General features: G+C 40.7%; 1 protein-coding gene across 2 annotated transcripts in view; it reads left to right on the top strand.

Moving 5' to 3' along the window:
• Positions 1–16,331, top strand: part of CEP350 (centrosomal protein 350) — a gene marked incomplete at both ends in the record, with an annotated part of 132,441 nt that overhangs the window by 63,124 nt on the left and 52,986 nt on the right. The window contains 5 exons of one of the 2 annotated variants that reach the window (XM_080698608.1): positions 577–743; positions 3,437–3,639; positions 6,269–6,453; positions 6,978–7,065; positions 11,121–11,267. In XM_080698608.1, the coding sequence (XP_080554734.1) occupies positions 577–743; positions 3,437–3,639; positions 6,269–6,453; positions 6,978–7,065; positions 11,121–11,267 (790 nt within the window). Of the gene's footprint in view, positions 1–573; positions 744–3,436; positions 3,640–6,268; positions 6,454–6,977; positions 7,066–11,120; positions 11,268–16,331 lie in introns of both variants that reach the window. The other variant, XM_080698607.1, reaches the window with a different exon arrangement.

Below are 16,331 nucleotides of genomic sequence, written 5' to 3'. Positions count from 1 at the left end.
AGGGATGCAGGAGATTGTATGAATAAGAATGGGAACAAAACAAAACCCTAGGTTAAGGAAACTAACATTTGTTTGGTGGTACTGGGAGTGGAACCCAGGGGCTTTTCTACCTCCGAGCTATATTCTCAGACTTATTTTATATTTTATTTGGAAACAGGGTCTCACTAAGTTGCTGAGAGCCTCACTAAGTAGCTGAGGCTGGCTTTAAACCTGTGTGATCCTCCTGTCTCAGCCTCCCAAGCGCGGGGATTACAAGCCTGCGCCACCATGCCCGGCAGTAGAATCCCTCTTTGCCAGAAGTTTGACTTTGAAATCAAAGGAAGAAAAAGGAGTGACAACCTAAGAGTAGTTGTTGCCTTCCGGGACAATTTCAAAGTGAACATACTACCGCACACTCATCTTCTTCAAAATAGCTGATTCTCAGGTTTATGTCTGTTCAGGTTTTGTGTTTTGCATCTTTCTTCACTGTGTATCTTGGTTATCAGGCACAGTCATCTGGTCAAAAGAGTGTATTTCACGTTATGATCCTTACCTAATTGCTTTTTTGCTTGTTCCCATAATATCCATAAACAGAAGCAGTAGTGGTAGCAGCCATCAGGAAAGCCCTTCAGTTCCATCTTGTAAGGAAAATGAGAAGAAACTTCATGGTGAAAAGATGGAGACTTCAATTGATGAACAGCTTCAGACTGCTGCAGACGCTTCTTTACGAAGCGATAGCATTCCATCGCTTCCTGATGAGAAAGGTAACTTTCCTTGCACATATGCATAATCATTTGTGTAGAGACTGGAGGACAGGTCATCTATGGTAGAAAGTAGCAGATAACTTGACTGAAGTATGTTCTTGTGTTTTGTGGAAAGTACCTTGAAAGTGATAGTCTTAGTTTTAAGTAAAGAGTGTTCTAAGGAAAGTACTGAAGGTTGGTCTAGTTTCTCTTTATAGCTTATAATGATGTGAAGGACTTATTCTAAAAGAAACCAAAATGTGAAGATTTAGGAAATTCCCAGCCTCTCTCCATACTGCAAAAAAAAGACGCCCCCCCAAAAAAAAAATGTTCTGAGGATGTGATTGGTAATAACTCCACCAGGAATACCCTTGGATTTGATCACACATCTCAGCAGAAGCCAGAAATAGAATTTTACCAGCAGGGACACTGCCAGTTTGGAATACAGGAGGTCAAAATGAAATAAAAGAGGACATTCAGACTTCTAGGATTTTATAGGATGGACAGTATAACTTCTCTGGCTGAATACATGCCTTATCCTTCAAGAAAATGAAAGAATAATTTCCAGTTTCTTTTTAGGGAGGATTGAATCCAGAGCAATTTTATCTCCAAGCTACACAGCCCAGGCCCCCAATGTTTTTTTCTTTTAGGGTCTCACTAAGTTGCTGAGAGTCTTACTAAGTTGCTGAGGCTGGCCTGGAACCTGTGATCCTCTTGTCCTAGCCTCCCAAATACTGAAATGACAGGTGTGCTCCACCTGCCTTGCTTCCAGGGCAGTTTAGAGATCATCAGAGCTATCCCGGCCACCACAGGCCCTGATGAAAAGTCTAGTCTTTTTCAGGTTCAGCGGGTAAGGCCATTTCCTCTTTCTCCAGCGCCCATTAATAAGATATTTACTTGTTTGTTTGTTTGTTTATATTTTACAGGTCTGGGGATGGAACCCAGGGACATTCAACCTTTGGGCTATACCCCCTGCCCTATTTTTTATTTTTTATTTTGAAACAGGGTCGCACTAAGTTGTGGAGGGCCTCACTAAATAGCTGAGGCTGTCTGCAAACCACAATCCTCCAATCTCAGCCTCCTGAATACTAGGATTACAAGTGTGTTCACCATGCGAGGCTTACTTGTTTTTTAAAAAATCCAAATGCTGGCATTATCCAGAAAAATTTAGTGTATTTATAATTGTTATGAAGTTGAAATTTGTTCACTGAAACAATGTGTGTGTGTGTGTGTGTGTGTGTGTGTGTGTGTGTTACTGGGGATGGAACCCAGGGGCATTCTACCTTTGAGCTACACCCCTAGCCCTGTTTTTTATTCTTTATTTTGAAACCAGGTCTCACTGAGTTGCCAAGGGCCTAAGTAGCGGAGGCTGTCCGCAAACCGCGATCCTCGGGTCTCAGCCTCCCGAATGCTGGGATTACAAATCATAGTGAATTTTTGTGTGTGTGTGGCATTGGGGACTGAACTACAACCCCAGCCCTATTTTATTTGGGAACAGGGTCTTGTTAGGTTGATGAGAGTCTCACTGCTTGCTGAAGCTGTCCTCAAACCTTTGATCCTCCTGTCACAGCCTTCCAAGTACTAGGATTAAGAGTTCAGTACCACACCCAGCCATAATAGTGAATTCTTAATCACATTGTCCACACATACAGTGCACCGGTTGGATGTTTTTTGGCTTGTTATATGTTTGGAATGAATAGCCAGCTGGTTAGTGTTTTCAAAAAGGCCATCAGATGAGCTGATAGTAGAAAGTTACTATTCAATAAGACAAAGGCTGCAGTCTGTCAAAGGCACATGGGAATCTACCTGAAAGAGCTATTATGTCTCTAAGCACAGAATTAGTGAACCAGGTTGTTTTTTTTTTTGGGGGGGGGGTTGTGGGTTTACGGATGGAACCCAGGGGCATTCGACCTCTGAGTTACATCTCCTGCCCTATTTTTTATTTTGAAACCAGGTCTCACTAAGTTGCAGAGGGCCTCACTAAGTAGCTGAGGCTGTTCGCGAACCGCGATCCTCCAGTCTCAGCCTCCCGAATGCTGGGATTACAAGTGTGCGCTACCACACCCAATGAACTGCTTTAAAAGAAGTTTATTTTCTTTTTTTTACTAGTAGCATTAAACACTTTTTGTTTGTATTTTCTGTGTGAAGTGTCTGATCATAACCTTTTCTCATTTTTCAGAAGGGGTATATTAGTAGTTTTTTAACTGATTTGTAAAAGCACTTTAATGAAGTACATTCACTCTCACCAGATTTCTTATCCTAATATTCCTAGTTATTATACAATTCTTTTCCTTGTTTGCAAGGTAAGTGAATTTTCTTAGTCTGTGCCTAGTTATTGCTACTGAGCAGTTGTATTTATGTTGGATTGTCCCAGAAAGAGGCAGAAGGGCTGGTAATTAAATACCTACTGAGAGTAGTTATAAAATCTACTTTCTAGCTGAATATGGTGGTGTTCACTTATAATCTCAGTGCTTGGGAGGCTGAGACAGGAGGATCACAGGTTTGCAGCCATTCCTCGCAACTTAGACCCTGTTTCAAAAATAAAAAATAAAATAGGGCTAGGAGTGTAGCTCAGAGGAGGTAGAATGCCCCTGGGTTCAACCCCCAGTAAAACACACACATACACACACACACACACACACACACACACACACACACTCTCCAAAAACAAAACAAAAAAGCCCCACAACAACTACCTTTCCCTGTTCTTTTAGATTCAACTTCTATTGCAACAGAGTATTCCCTGAAATTTGATGAATCCATGACAGAAGATGAAATAGAAGAAAAATCGTTTCGATCTTTACTGCCTTCTGAGAGTCACCGCAGATTCAACATGGAAAAGAAAAAGGACCATCATGAGGACTCTGATGAGGAAGCTTCCCCAGACAAGACTGCGCCTGCACTGTCTTCTTCCAAGGTGTGTTTCATTTGCTTGTCGAGGCAAAAGGTTGGAGATGCACTCTCTTAAAGATACCAAGAGTGCATTTTTATATTTGAGACAAGTTGCCAGTTACCAGAATTGTTTTTCAAAGAATCAGTTTTTATTTTCCTTCTAAAATCTGGTTTCAGTCTTCTTACAAAGTAGAATACAAACTTATAGCCAGGCATGGTGGCGCACACTTGTAATCCCAGCATTCTGGAGGCTGAGACTGGAGGATCGTGGTTCACAGACAGCCTCAGCTACTTAATGAGGCCCTCTGCAACGTAGTGAGACCCTGTCTCAAAATAAAGCATAAAAAATAGGGCAGGGGGTGTGCTTGGAGGGCAAATGCCCCTGGGTTCCCCTGGGTTCCATCCCTAGACCTGCAAAAAAAAAAAAAAAAAGCATATAAACTTACTCCTTCAAATGAGACAAGAAGGTAGGTGTGGTGGTACATGCCTATAACGCCAGTACTTGAAGGGCTGAGCTTGAGATAGAAGAATCAGATTGACTGCCAGCCTCCACAGCTAGTGAGGCCTTCCATAGCTGCAAATATAGTTCAAAGGTAGAATGTCCCAGGGTTCAAGGGTTCAATCCCCAGTAACACACACATACACACACACACACACACACACACACACACACACACACGACAAAACCTTTGAGGAGCTGAGTCAGTATTTTCTCTATAACTTTTTCACTTGCTTTACTCTTATTTCTTTATTCCATTTACAAATTGTCAATTATCAGCTGGGTGTGGTGGCACATGCTTGTAATCCCAGCATTTGGGAGGCCTAGACAGGAGGATTGTGGTTTGTGGATAGCCTCAGCTACTTAGTGAAGCCCTTGGTAACTTAGTGAGACCCTGTTTCAAAATAATTAAAAATAAGGCTAGAGTCCAGGCATGGTGGCACATGCTTGTAATCCCAGCATTTGGGAGGCAGTTTGTGGACAGCCTCAGCTACTTAGCGAAATTCTTCGCAACTCAGTGAGACCCTGTTTCAGAAAATAAAAAAAGATTAAAAAATAGGACTAGGGGGTGTAAGCTGGAGGTTCAGTGGCCCTGGGTTCCATCCCCCATACTGCAAAATAAATAAGTAAATAAATTGTCAGTTATTCTTCTTTCCTAATTGTATGCCTTTTAGATATCAGGAAAAAATTCTTACCTTACCGTATATCCCTGGGACAGTACATGGCTTACAGAAATTATTCATTAAAATTTTACTGGCTGGGTTGGGTGTGTGACTCAGTAGCAGAGATCTTGCCTAGCCTATGTGAGGCCCTGGATTCTATTCCTAGGACCACACACACACACACACACACACACACACACACACACACACACAAAGATTTTATTGGTTAAATAAATGAGCAGATGAATTTTAATTTTAATTTGTTTATTTATACTTATTTATTTATTTTTGGTGGTACTAGGGATGGAACCCAGAAGCTTTCTACCTCCGGGCTATACTCCCAGAGCTATTTTTTGTATTTCATTTGGAAACAGGGTCTCCTGTTTAGCTGAGAGCCTCACTAAATAGCTGAGGCTGGCTTCGAACCTGTGCGATCCTCCTGTCTCAGCCTCCCGAGTGCTGGGGCTACAAGCGTGAGCCACTACGCCCAGCTATTTCTTACTTATTTTTGAAATGGGGTCTTATTATGTTGCCCAGGCTGCTGCTGCTGCTCCTCCTCCTCCTTGTCCTCCTCCTCGTCCTCCTTGTCCTCCTCATTCTCCTTGTCCTCCTCCTCCTTCTCGTCCTCCTCGTCCTCGTCCTCGTCCTCGTCCTCCTCTTCTTCTTCTTCTTTTTTGTAGTACTGGGGATGAAACCCAGGGCATTCTACCTCTGAGCGACATCCTCAGCCCTATTTTTTATTCTTTATTTTGAAACAAGGTCTCACTGAGTTGCAAAGCACCTCACTAAGTAGCCGAGGCTGGCTTCCAACCTGTGTCTCAGCCTCCCAAATGCTGGGATTGCAAGCGTGCGCAGCCACGCCCAGCTTTGCCCAGGTTCTTAAACTAGTGTGCCCAAGTGATCCTCTTGCTTCAGCCTCCTGAAAAGATGGGATTATAGGCATGCACTGCCGTTCCTGGCTGGCTGGCTGGCTGGCTTATTTATTTGTGGTCCTGGGAATTGAACCGAGGGTAATTCTACTCCAATTTATACCCCTACTCCGTTTTAATTCTTATTTGGAAAATGGGTCTCACTAAGTTGCTGAGAGCCTTGTTAAATTGCTGAGGCTGACTTCGAACCTGTGATTCTCCCGTCTCAGCCTTACATGTACTGGGATTACAGATGTGTGCCACCATGCCCGGCTCATAATTGATTTTTATAAGTGGCACCTCTTTTGTTTTTTGTGCTACTAGAGATTGAACCCAGGGACATTCTACCTCAGAGCTACACCTCCAGCCCTATTTTATTTTTACTTTGAAACAGGGCATTGCTAGGTTGATGAGTCTCACTACTTGATGAAACTGTCCTCAAACCTGTGATCCTTCTGTCTCAGCCTCCGAAGTACTGGGATGACAAGCATGCACCACCACCCCTGGCCAATACACAACTCTTTTAATGAAGTTAGTACCAATAGGTCGAAAAGATAATAAACTTGAAAATAAACTCTCCTTTAGGAGCTGAGCATGCCGTTCTCAGGGGGTCAAGATAGCTTTTCTAAATTTACTATGGAGATGGTTCGACAGTATATGAAAGAAGAGGAGATGAGGGCGGCTCACCAGTCTTCATTGCTGCGTCTCCGGGAAAAGGCCTTGAAGGAGAAAACGAAGGCTGAGTTAGCCTGGCTAGAGCATCAGAAAAAGTAAGGTCTTTCAGTGAACTTAATTTCCATGCTTCAGTGTCTTTCATAATAAGGAAATACTTTATGTTTTAAGATGCTTTCACTTCCTTTTGTGTGATTCTGGGGATTGAACCTAGTGTGTGCTGAGTAGCAGACAGCTCTATCCCCGGCCCCTCCTCACTTGATTTCATCAGCCTCGTTTCTCAAGCTAGGAATGTGGAATTCATTGATTTGTGCTACTTTGAAGAACTCCCTCCTACTCCCGTAGCATGTTCTTTTTATTTCTCTCTTACCACTTTAACTAAACATTGTCTTATGCTGTCATCTCATACCTAACTGCTCAGTCCTTCAGCCTTCAAAGGACATAGTTTAGAGTTGACACATATTATATGCTCAATATAGTACTTGCTGGCATATGATTTGCTGAATATAGCAACTGTTTTCAACTTAAGAAAATGTTAAATTGGTTTAGCACCTTTTAGTACCCAGAATATTATTATGTGAAGTTAATCTAGTCCTTGTCTCCATAAAAATATTATTTGCAGACATTTACGAGACAAAGGAGAGGATGATAAAATGCCGCCACTCCGGAAGAAACAGCGTGGTTTACTTTTAAGATTGCAGCAAGAAAAGGTATGTTAAGAAAAACATTCCTTTAAAATAGCTGATCATAGGCAAATTAACTGTAGAATCTGTTACTTTGCCAAATCTCTTTTATTATCACCTTTAACCGAATTTAGTTGATTCCTAACACTTTTATGCCTAGAGTAGTATAATTATATGGTATACTGGGTAGTTACCATGTTTCTCTTATATTAGAAGTGTTTCACTGATAATATAGTCAAATCTTCTGCCTTCTTGTAATACATAAAGTTGTCTTTTGAAAAGCATATTTAAGCTGGGCGTGGTGACGCAAGTTTGTAATCCCAGTGCTTGGGAGGCTGAGACAGGAGGATCACACAGGTTTGAAGCCAGCCTCAGCTACTGAGTTAGGTTCTCAGCAACTTAGTGAGACCCTGTTTTCAAGTAAAGTATAAAATAGGGCTGGGAGTGTAGCCTGAAGGTAGAAATCCCCTGGGTTCCACCTCCAGTATCATTAAAAAAAAAAAAAAAAAAAAAAAGAAAGAAAGAAAGAAAGAAAGAAAGAAAGAAATGCATATTTAAAAAACTAAGATGAGTAAAAGAGTCCATTTGGATTAACTTTTTAGACATTGTTTTCCTAAATATATTTTAATGACATATTAATTACATATTGACAAATATTTTAGTTTACTATGCTTAGACTTTGGTTTTGAATCCTAAAAAGGAAGCATGGTAGTATGTTAATTAAGAATTGTGGGTATGGAGCCGGGTGTGGTGACACACACTTGTAATCCCAGAATTTGGGAGGCTGAGATAGGAGGAATGCAGGTTCATGGCCAGTCTTAGCAATTTACTGAGGCTCTCAGCAACCTAGCAAGACCATTTCCAAATAAATAAAATCGGTCTGGGGGTGTAGCTCAGAGGAATGCCGGTTCAAGGACAGCTTTAGCAAGTAGTGAGACTCATCAACATAGTGATACTCTGCTTCAAAATAAAAATAAAATAGGACTGGGGGTGTAGCTTGGAGGTAGAATGTCCCTGGGTTCAATCCCAGAACCACACACAAAGACTTGAGGCTGCGGAGTCAGATTGCCTAGGCTAGCATTCCAACTCTCCTAACTAAATTTCATAATCTTGAGTAAATTACTTAATTTCTCTGTCTCAGTTTCTTCGTCTGTAAACTGAGAGTAATAATAGTAACATACTTTATAGGATTGTTGGGAAAAATACGTGAGTTAGTCCATACAGTTAACTCAGAGTAGACTTTGACACATGCTCACTGCTCAGTGTTCGTCCACAGTAGTAAACGCTCTGTGTTCCCTGGTGCTGTTCAAAGCCCAGCTCTGTCACTTGCACCTGTAATCCTGGTCAAGTTCAGGTGACACTCGGAGCGTCCTCATCTGCAGGACTGGGCCGTACTTGCTGGTGGTTGTGAGGACTGAGTGCGGTGAGGCCAGTGTGCCTCACAGTTCCCAGAGGGCACGCCATGGATTCCAGCTTCCTTTCCTTTGTTGACCTGCTGGTGCCAGGTAATAGCCACTTTGTTAGTTGATTTACAAGCTGGATTATTTGAGTTATAATTAGATTATTACTTAAATGACTTTTTAAAGATTCTCTCCCAGAAAACATCACCAATTATAAGAATTTAAAAAAATTTGAACTTCATTCTTTAAAGAAGTTAAGAGCTGGTCATGATAGCATGCACTTTTAATCCCAATACTTGGGAGGCTGTGATCCTAGAAGGCAATCCCCACCACTTCTGACGCATGTAGTTTAATGCTTCTGGTACTATAAGTAGACAGTTCTTTTCTTTCTTTCTTTCTATTATTATTAGTTAGTTAGTTATTTTATTTTATTTTTTGTGATACTGGGGTTCCTGGAAGCCCTTCTACCTCCGGGCTACACTCCCAGACCTATTTTTTTATATTTTTATTTGGAAACAGGGTCTCCTAAGCCAGCCCAGCTGGCTTCGAACCTGCGCGATCCTCCCATCTCCACTTCCCAAGTGCGGGGATTACAAGCGCGTGCCACCATGCCCGGCTCTTTCTCTTATTTTTTATTGCTGCAATGTAGTCAGGACAGTTCTTTTCTGAGTGCAAATTTTAAAATGGGTTTAAGGAAGCCGGGCGTGGTGGCGCACGCTTGTAATCCCAGCATTCTGGAGGCTGAGACCGGAGGATCACAGTTTGTGGACAGTCTCAGTTACTTAGTGAGGCCCTCCGTAACTTAGTGAGACCCTGTTTCAAAATAAAGAATAAAAAATAGGGCAGGGGTTGTAACTCAGAGATTAAATGTCTCTGGGTTCTATCCCCAGACCCGCCACCCCCCCCAAAAGAAAAACGGTTTTAAGGGCCTGAAAATGGTTTGTCATCTTGGAATTATTTATCCCATTTTCAGGAATCTCCCCTAAAGAACTAACCCATAGTGTGAAACAGAAACAGGTATTAAAACATTATTTCATTCAAAAGCCAGGTTTGGTGGCACATGCCTGTAATCCTAGTATTTAGAAGGCTGACACAGACAGATTGTACTTTTGAAGACAGCCTCACCAATGTAGCAAGACTCAGCAACCTAGTGAGACCCTGTTTCAAAATAAAAAAGTCTGGAGGTACAGCTCAGAGGTAGAATGCTCCTGGGTGTAATCTACAGTACCCAAAAAAGAAAAAAAAAACATAGAATGCCATTGTAGACACATAAGAGAATGAGAATGGAAAAAAGCAAATATCTTAGTATTATAAAATTAGTCTGACCTGCTGGGTGTGGTGGCTCACGCTTGTAATTCCAGCATTTAGGAGGCTGAGACAGGAGGATTGCGGTTTGCAAACAGCCTCAGCTACTACTTAGTGAGGCCCTTTGCAACTCAGTGAGACCCTGTTTCAAAATAATGAATAAAAAAATAATAGATCTGGAGGTGTATCTCAGAGGCAGAATGCCCCTGGGTTCCATCTCCAGTACTGCACATAAATAAATAAATAAATAAATAAATAAATAAATAAAGTTTGACCCAAAAATGTTCCCTGAAAGGCTCTCAAAGGAGCCCCAGGAGTCTGTGAGCCACATTTTTAAAAACATCTCCAAAGAAATTCATATGCCTTTCCAAGGAAACAAAAATTATAAAATTTCTTTTTGTAGCATTATTTATAGTAGTAAAAAATAGAAAACAACCTTAAAATCGAACTCCATTTGTAATGGAAAAATGAAACATATTTTTATCTGGTATAATCTCATGCCGCATTAGAGGTGTAAGTTAACCTGGTGTGAGTAAAAGCGGTATCTAAACTGGGGTGTAACTCAGTGGTAGAAGTTTCCCTACAACGTACAAGATCCTGACACCAAAGGAGGTCTGTAAATATGTGCATATGATATGTCTTATAAAGTATTTTAAAACATACACACCAAACAGTATGTGTTTCTTTGTAAATAAATACAAAGCAGCAGAGTAATGGTTATACTAATTAGTTTACTTGATATACAACTATTAAACAGGTAAATGTAAAGACCAGGGAGCATTATAAGAAATGTGAAAGATATGTTAGTCTAAAAAAGATTATGAAATTATTAGTGTATTTTAATTACAATGATTTAAACTAAGGGGTCATATTAAATTATTTTAGTTATAGAATTGTGTGTAACTCTTCACCCTTCACTACTTTGAAACTTTTAATGCTACTATGCTTATCTTGAAATAGTATATATTATAAATGATCATTGGATTTCTTTTCTTTTCTTTTCTTTTCTTTTTTTTTTTTGTGGAGCTGGAGATGGAACCCAGGGGCATTGTGCCTCTGAGCTACACCCCAGCCCTAGTTTTATTTAGTCTTTTTATTTTTTGAAACGGTCTCAGTGAGTTGTGAAGGGCCTTGCTAAGTAACCACGATCCTCATGTCTCCACCTCCCGAATGCTGGGATTAAAAGTGTGTGCCACCACACCTGGCCCCTGAATTTTTCTTATTCTTTTTTCTTTTTTATTATTACTATTTTATTTTATTTTTTTGTGGTACTGGGGTTCCTGGACCCTTCTACCTCTGGGATATTTCTTTTTAAAATATGACTTTGAACTTGTCTCCTTCAAATCTCAACCCCTCTCCTAACTCTTTAAACCGTAGGCTGAAATAAAACGTCTTCAAGAAGCCAATAAGGCAGCTCGGAAGGAAAGACAACTGATTCTTAAGCAACAGGAGGAAATAGAGAGGATCCGGCAGACCACCATAAAATTACAGGAGAAGTTGAAGTCTGCAGGGGAGAATAAATTGGTAAATTGCATGAAATTATTATTAGTTCTTTTTTGTCTTAGTTATTTGTTGATACCTCATCACACCCTATTTTCTAGTATGATGATTATATTCATTCCAACGGTGTAATATAATACATAGTGAACCAGGAAAGTTCTATATTTGTGCCTTTATGTATAGTGTGAGACCCCCTCCATTGTGAAATATTCCTGTTTTGAAAGGGGCATATGATTCTTAGAAACTTAACATGTTTTATACTTATGAACTAAGTTAGGACAAATAGCTTTGTTTGTGAATCCAAATATATTCCTCAGAATTAATAAGAGAGACTGTTTTGCTCTATATATGATATTTCAGATTTTCAAGAGTCAAAGGAGTTTCTTTTTTTTTTTTTGGTGGTACTGGGGTTCCTGGAAGCCCTTATACCTCCGGGCTATACTCCCAGACCTATTTTTACATTTTTATTTGGAAACAGGGTCTCCTAAGCCAGCACGCACAGCTGGCTTCGAACCTGTGCGATCCTCCTGTCTCTGCCTCCCAAGCGCGGGGATTACAAGCGTGCGCCGCCATGCCTGGTGAGTCAAAGGAGGTTAAGAACAGAATCTGGGTCTGTTCTAAGGTCCTGTAAAGTGTTGGTATAATGTCAGAAACCCCCAGACTAGCTAGGTGTGATGGCACACGCTTGTAATCCCCGCGCTTGGGAAGCAGAGACAGGAGGATCGCGCTGGTTCAGAGCCAGCCTTGCTGGCTTAAGAGACTCTGCTTCCAAATAAAAATATAAAAATAGGTCTGGGAGTGTAGCCCAGACGTAGAAGGGCTTCCAGGAACCCCAGTGCCACCAAAAAAAAAAAAAAAAAGAAAGAAAGAAAAAAAAGAAAACCCCAGACTATATAGCATTACACTTTTTTAAATCCCTAATATTCTCTACTTTGATTTTTGAAAATATACTTTAAACTTTGAAACAATCTCAAATTCACAGGAAATTTTCAAGCATAGTACAAAGAATTCTATCTTCTAGAGTTATTTGACACTGAGTTGCCAACAGATTAACATAGATATGTTTCTGTTATTTGATGTCTAGCCCCTTTAAATTTCTTTTTTTTTAAATTTATTTATTTTTATTGGTGCACTGTATTCATACATCATAGTAGGATACATACTTTTGTAGACATACATGCACACTTTTCCCAGTCAGCCCCCACCCAATCCCCACCCCATTCTTTCCCTATCCCTCCCTCCCATGCTTGGCTTAGTAGTTGACATCTAGTATTATGGCAATTTATCTAAAATTAAAAATGATAATCTCACATAACAGTTTCATTTGTCTGATACCAAGCTTTTGATGACTTAAAGATAACATTTCAATATTTCTTTTTGCTTTCTTTCTTACCAGAGAATATTTTTTTCTATTTTTTAGGTGAAACTATCATATATTTATATATTTATTTTTCAGAAAAAAATCTATCCTAATATGGAATATGGACTCTAGGTACCCAAAACGATCTTGAAAAAGAACAAAGCTAGAAGATATATATTTTCTGATTTCAAACCATATAAAGCTACAATAATTGAAACAGTGTAGTACTATTCTAAAGGCAGATATATAAACCATTGGAGTTAAATAAAAGCCTAGAGCTAAATTCTTCCCTATATTGTCAAGTTATTTTTGACAAGGTTTCCACGAACATTTGGTGGTGGAAATAATAATCTTTTAACTAAATATTGTTAAAAAATAATAATTACATGGAAAAGAATAAAATTGGACCCTTACCTAATCCCATATACAAATATTAACTCAAAATAGATAATAGACCTAAATATAAATCTTAAGACTATAAACTTTTAGGAGAAAATCTGGGTCATTAAACCTCACAACATTGAAATTGGCAGTGATTTCTTGGTTATGATTTCAAAGGCACAGGCAACAGAGGAGTATACAAACTCCCTAAAAAAAAAATTGTATATCCAAAGACAATGTAAACAGAGTTAACAGTTACTAATAGAATGGGATAAAATATTTCCAAATGCTATATCTGAAGGTATATTAATATTCCAACTAGGAATCCTAGAAATTAACAACAATAAAGGCAGACAATACCCTTTAGAGATAGGTAAAAGACTAACATAAATAATGAATCTCCACAGATAACCAATCTTAGTTGTTTGTTGGATGGAAAATCTTGTTTCTCTAGTTCTGGAGTGTGTTACCTATTTCTTCTTTGTAGTTAATCTCTTTGAGTATTTTCTCTAGTGCTGGTTTTGAAGACATAAATTCCTTCAGTTTCTGTTTGTCATGGAAGCTTCTTATTTCTCCATCTAATTTGATAGAAAGTTTTGCTGGGTAGGAAATTTTTGGCTGGAAGTTGTTTTCTTTCAGAGTTTGGAATATGTTACTCCAAGCCCTTCTGGCTCTCATAACTTGGTTTGGGAAGTCTGGAGTGATTCTAATTGGTTTGTCTCTGAATGTCACTTGGCCCTTTGCTTTTGTTGCCTTCAAGATTCTCTGCTTGGCTTCCACATTGGTCATTTTGACAATTATGTGGTGTGGGGATCCTCTTCTCCGATCCTGTCTAAAGGGAGTTCTATAAGTTTCCTGGACCTGTGTATCAACCTCTTGCTCTATGTTTGAAAAATTTTCTGCTATTACTTCCTTGAAGAGACTGTTGATCCCTTTGGTTTCACTTTCTTTTCCCTCCTCTATTCCAATTATTCTTAGGTTAGCTCTCTTAAAATGGGCCCATATTTCTTCAATATCAGATTCCTGCTGTCGGATATTTTTTCCTAGATTAGAAACTATGCGTTCATTTTTGGAATGATCATCTTCTAAGAGCGAGATTCTGTTCTCCGTGTGTTCTAATCGGTTGTTTGTGCTTTGAATTGAGGCCTTTACTTCATTAATTGCATCCTTTATCTCTTTTTGGCTCTCTCTGAGTTCTTTTCGAAGCACCTCTATTATTTCTACAGTTATTTTCCTGATTTGATCTTCTAGAAATCTCTGATTTTCAGTTTTATCGGGTTCTGATGTTGTGGGGTTGTGGGCATTTATTGCTCCAGTATTATTCCTCTTTCCCATGATTTCGGATGTTTGTGCCTTCTCTGGGTTCTTCCCTTGGGTCACTATGACTTCACTTAAGGTGTTCTGGATCTCGAGTCTGTATTATCTCAGACCCCACTACTCCTTTACTGGGTTGTATCACAGAGTCTCCGACCCAGAGAGTCGATAGAGGCTGCTTTAGACTGTGGGGGGTGCCAGGTTGCACGTTCTCCTATGGTGTGATATCTCTGCCACCGCCCCTCCCCCACTGGGTCAAGTCCCAGGGAGTACAGTACTGGGATTTCTCCTCTGTGGCCCGCAATTTGACTCACTGTTCTTGAGTACACAGATGTAGCTGTACTGGCCTCGCTGGATTCGGTGCTGCTGCCGCTGGTGGCAATATGGCGCCGCTGCTACGCCCTCGGCTGTGGGGCTGGTGTTTTTCTTCTTGGTTTTGGTTTCCACTCTGAATCCCTGCAGCGTGTGCTGAGCTCGGCCACTGGGAACTTTAGATGCTCTCTGCGTGGAGAAATCCCGCCTGGCTGTTCCGCAGTGGCTCACCTCGGCTTGCTGTAGCCGTCCCGTGAATTCGCCGGCAGTATGGCGCTGCTGCCGCCGCGTCTGCCGCGTCCTCGGGCGATAGGCCGGTTATCTCCTCTGTGGCTCTGTTCTCAGTCCGCTTTCTCTCTGGAGCCTGGTGATTTTTTGTTTCACTGGTGATGGTGTTTTCTGGCTATGAAAGGCGCTGATTTTGTGGTAATGGAGGTTTGTTGTTAGCGGGGCTCTTAAGTCTTCGGTCGCCATCATCCCGGAAGTCCCCTTTAAATTTCTTCACTTGCCACAATAATGTTCTTTATATCAAAAGTAACTTCAAGCCGGGTGTGGTAGGTACACTTGTAATCCCAGTACTTGGGAGGCTGAGACAGGAGGAGTGCAGGTGTAAAGCCAGCTTTGACAATTTAGCGGAGCTCTCAGCAACCCAGTGAGACCCTGTTTCCAAATAAGAAATAAAATAGGGCTGGGGGTATAGCTCAGAGGTAGAATGCCTCTGGGTTCAATATCCAGTACCAAAAAAAGAAAACAAGAAGGAGAAAGAAAAAAGTAAGTTCAAAATCACATATTGCATTTAGTTTTCAGGAAACTTAGTTTCCTCCACTCTGCAAATATTCCTTAATTCTCATGACCTCGACACATTAGAAGATTCCATGCCAGTTGCATCTACAATGTACAAGTACTTCCAATTCCAGGCTGGCACCAGAGGATTCATTTTAATTTCTTTCTATTTTGAAACTCCCTTCTCTCACGGATAACTAGTTAATATCCTCCTTAATATAATCGATGATTTGATTATTTCTCCTGTGTAACTAACTCATCTCCCATAACCACTACAATCCCTTCCCCATCTCTTCTTCCTTCTCTGCACCATCCTTCCCCTCTTCGAACTCTGACAAGGGTGCCAGGAAGCTCTCTGTGGGATGGGAGGCTGTCCTAACTGCCTTTGTGCACAGGACTTCACTGCACGCCCTGCCGTCCACCTCGGCTCTGCTTCCCCCACAGCCTGCTCAGATTCCAACCCACACTTTTTCTTTTTGGTACTGAGCTACATCCCCCAGCCCTATTTTATTTATTTTTTATTTATTTATTTTTTTGGTGGTACTGGGGTTTCTAGAAACCCTTCTACCTCCGGGCTACACTCCCAGACCTATTTTATACTTTTTTAAAATTTGGAAACAGGGTCTCTTAAGCCAGCACAGCTGGCTTCAAACCTGAGTGATCCTCCTGTCTCCGCCTCCTAAGCGTGGGGATTGCAAGCGTGCGCCACCATGCCTGACTTATTTTTTATTTTAAAAAAACAAGGTCTCACTAAGTTACTGAGTCTGGCCCCAAACCTACAGTCCTTCTACAATCCTCCTGTCTCAGCCTTCCAAGTACTGGGATTACAGGCACGCACCAACACACCTAGCTAATATCTGACTCTTGACTCTTGTCTCCCCTACCCACACATGGACACATGCCTTTTCTGCTCCATTTAATGGCTTTAGATAAATTGT

The sequence above is a fragment of the Muscardinus avellanarius genome (assembly GCF_963383645.1).
Source record: "Muscardinus avellanarius genome assembly, chromosome: 7".
Classification (NCBI taxonomy): Eukaryota; Metazoa; Chordata; class Mammalia; order Rodentia; family Gliridae; genus Muscardinus; species Muscardinus avellanarius.
Note: the sequence above shows the minus strand (reverse complement) of the source record. Positions and strands in the feature narration are given on the sequence as shown.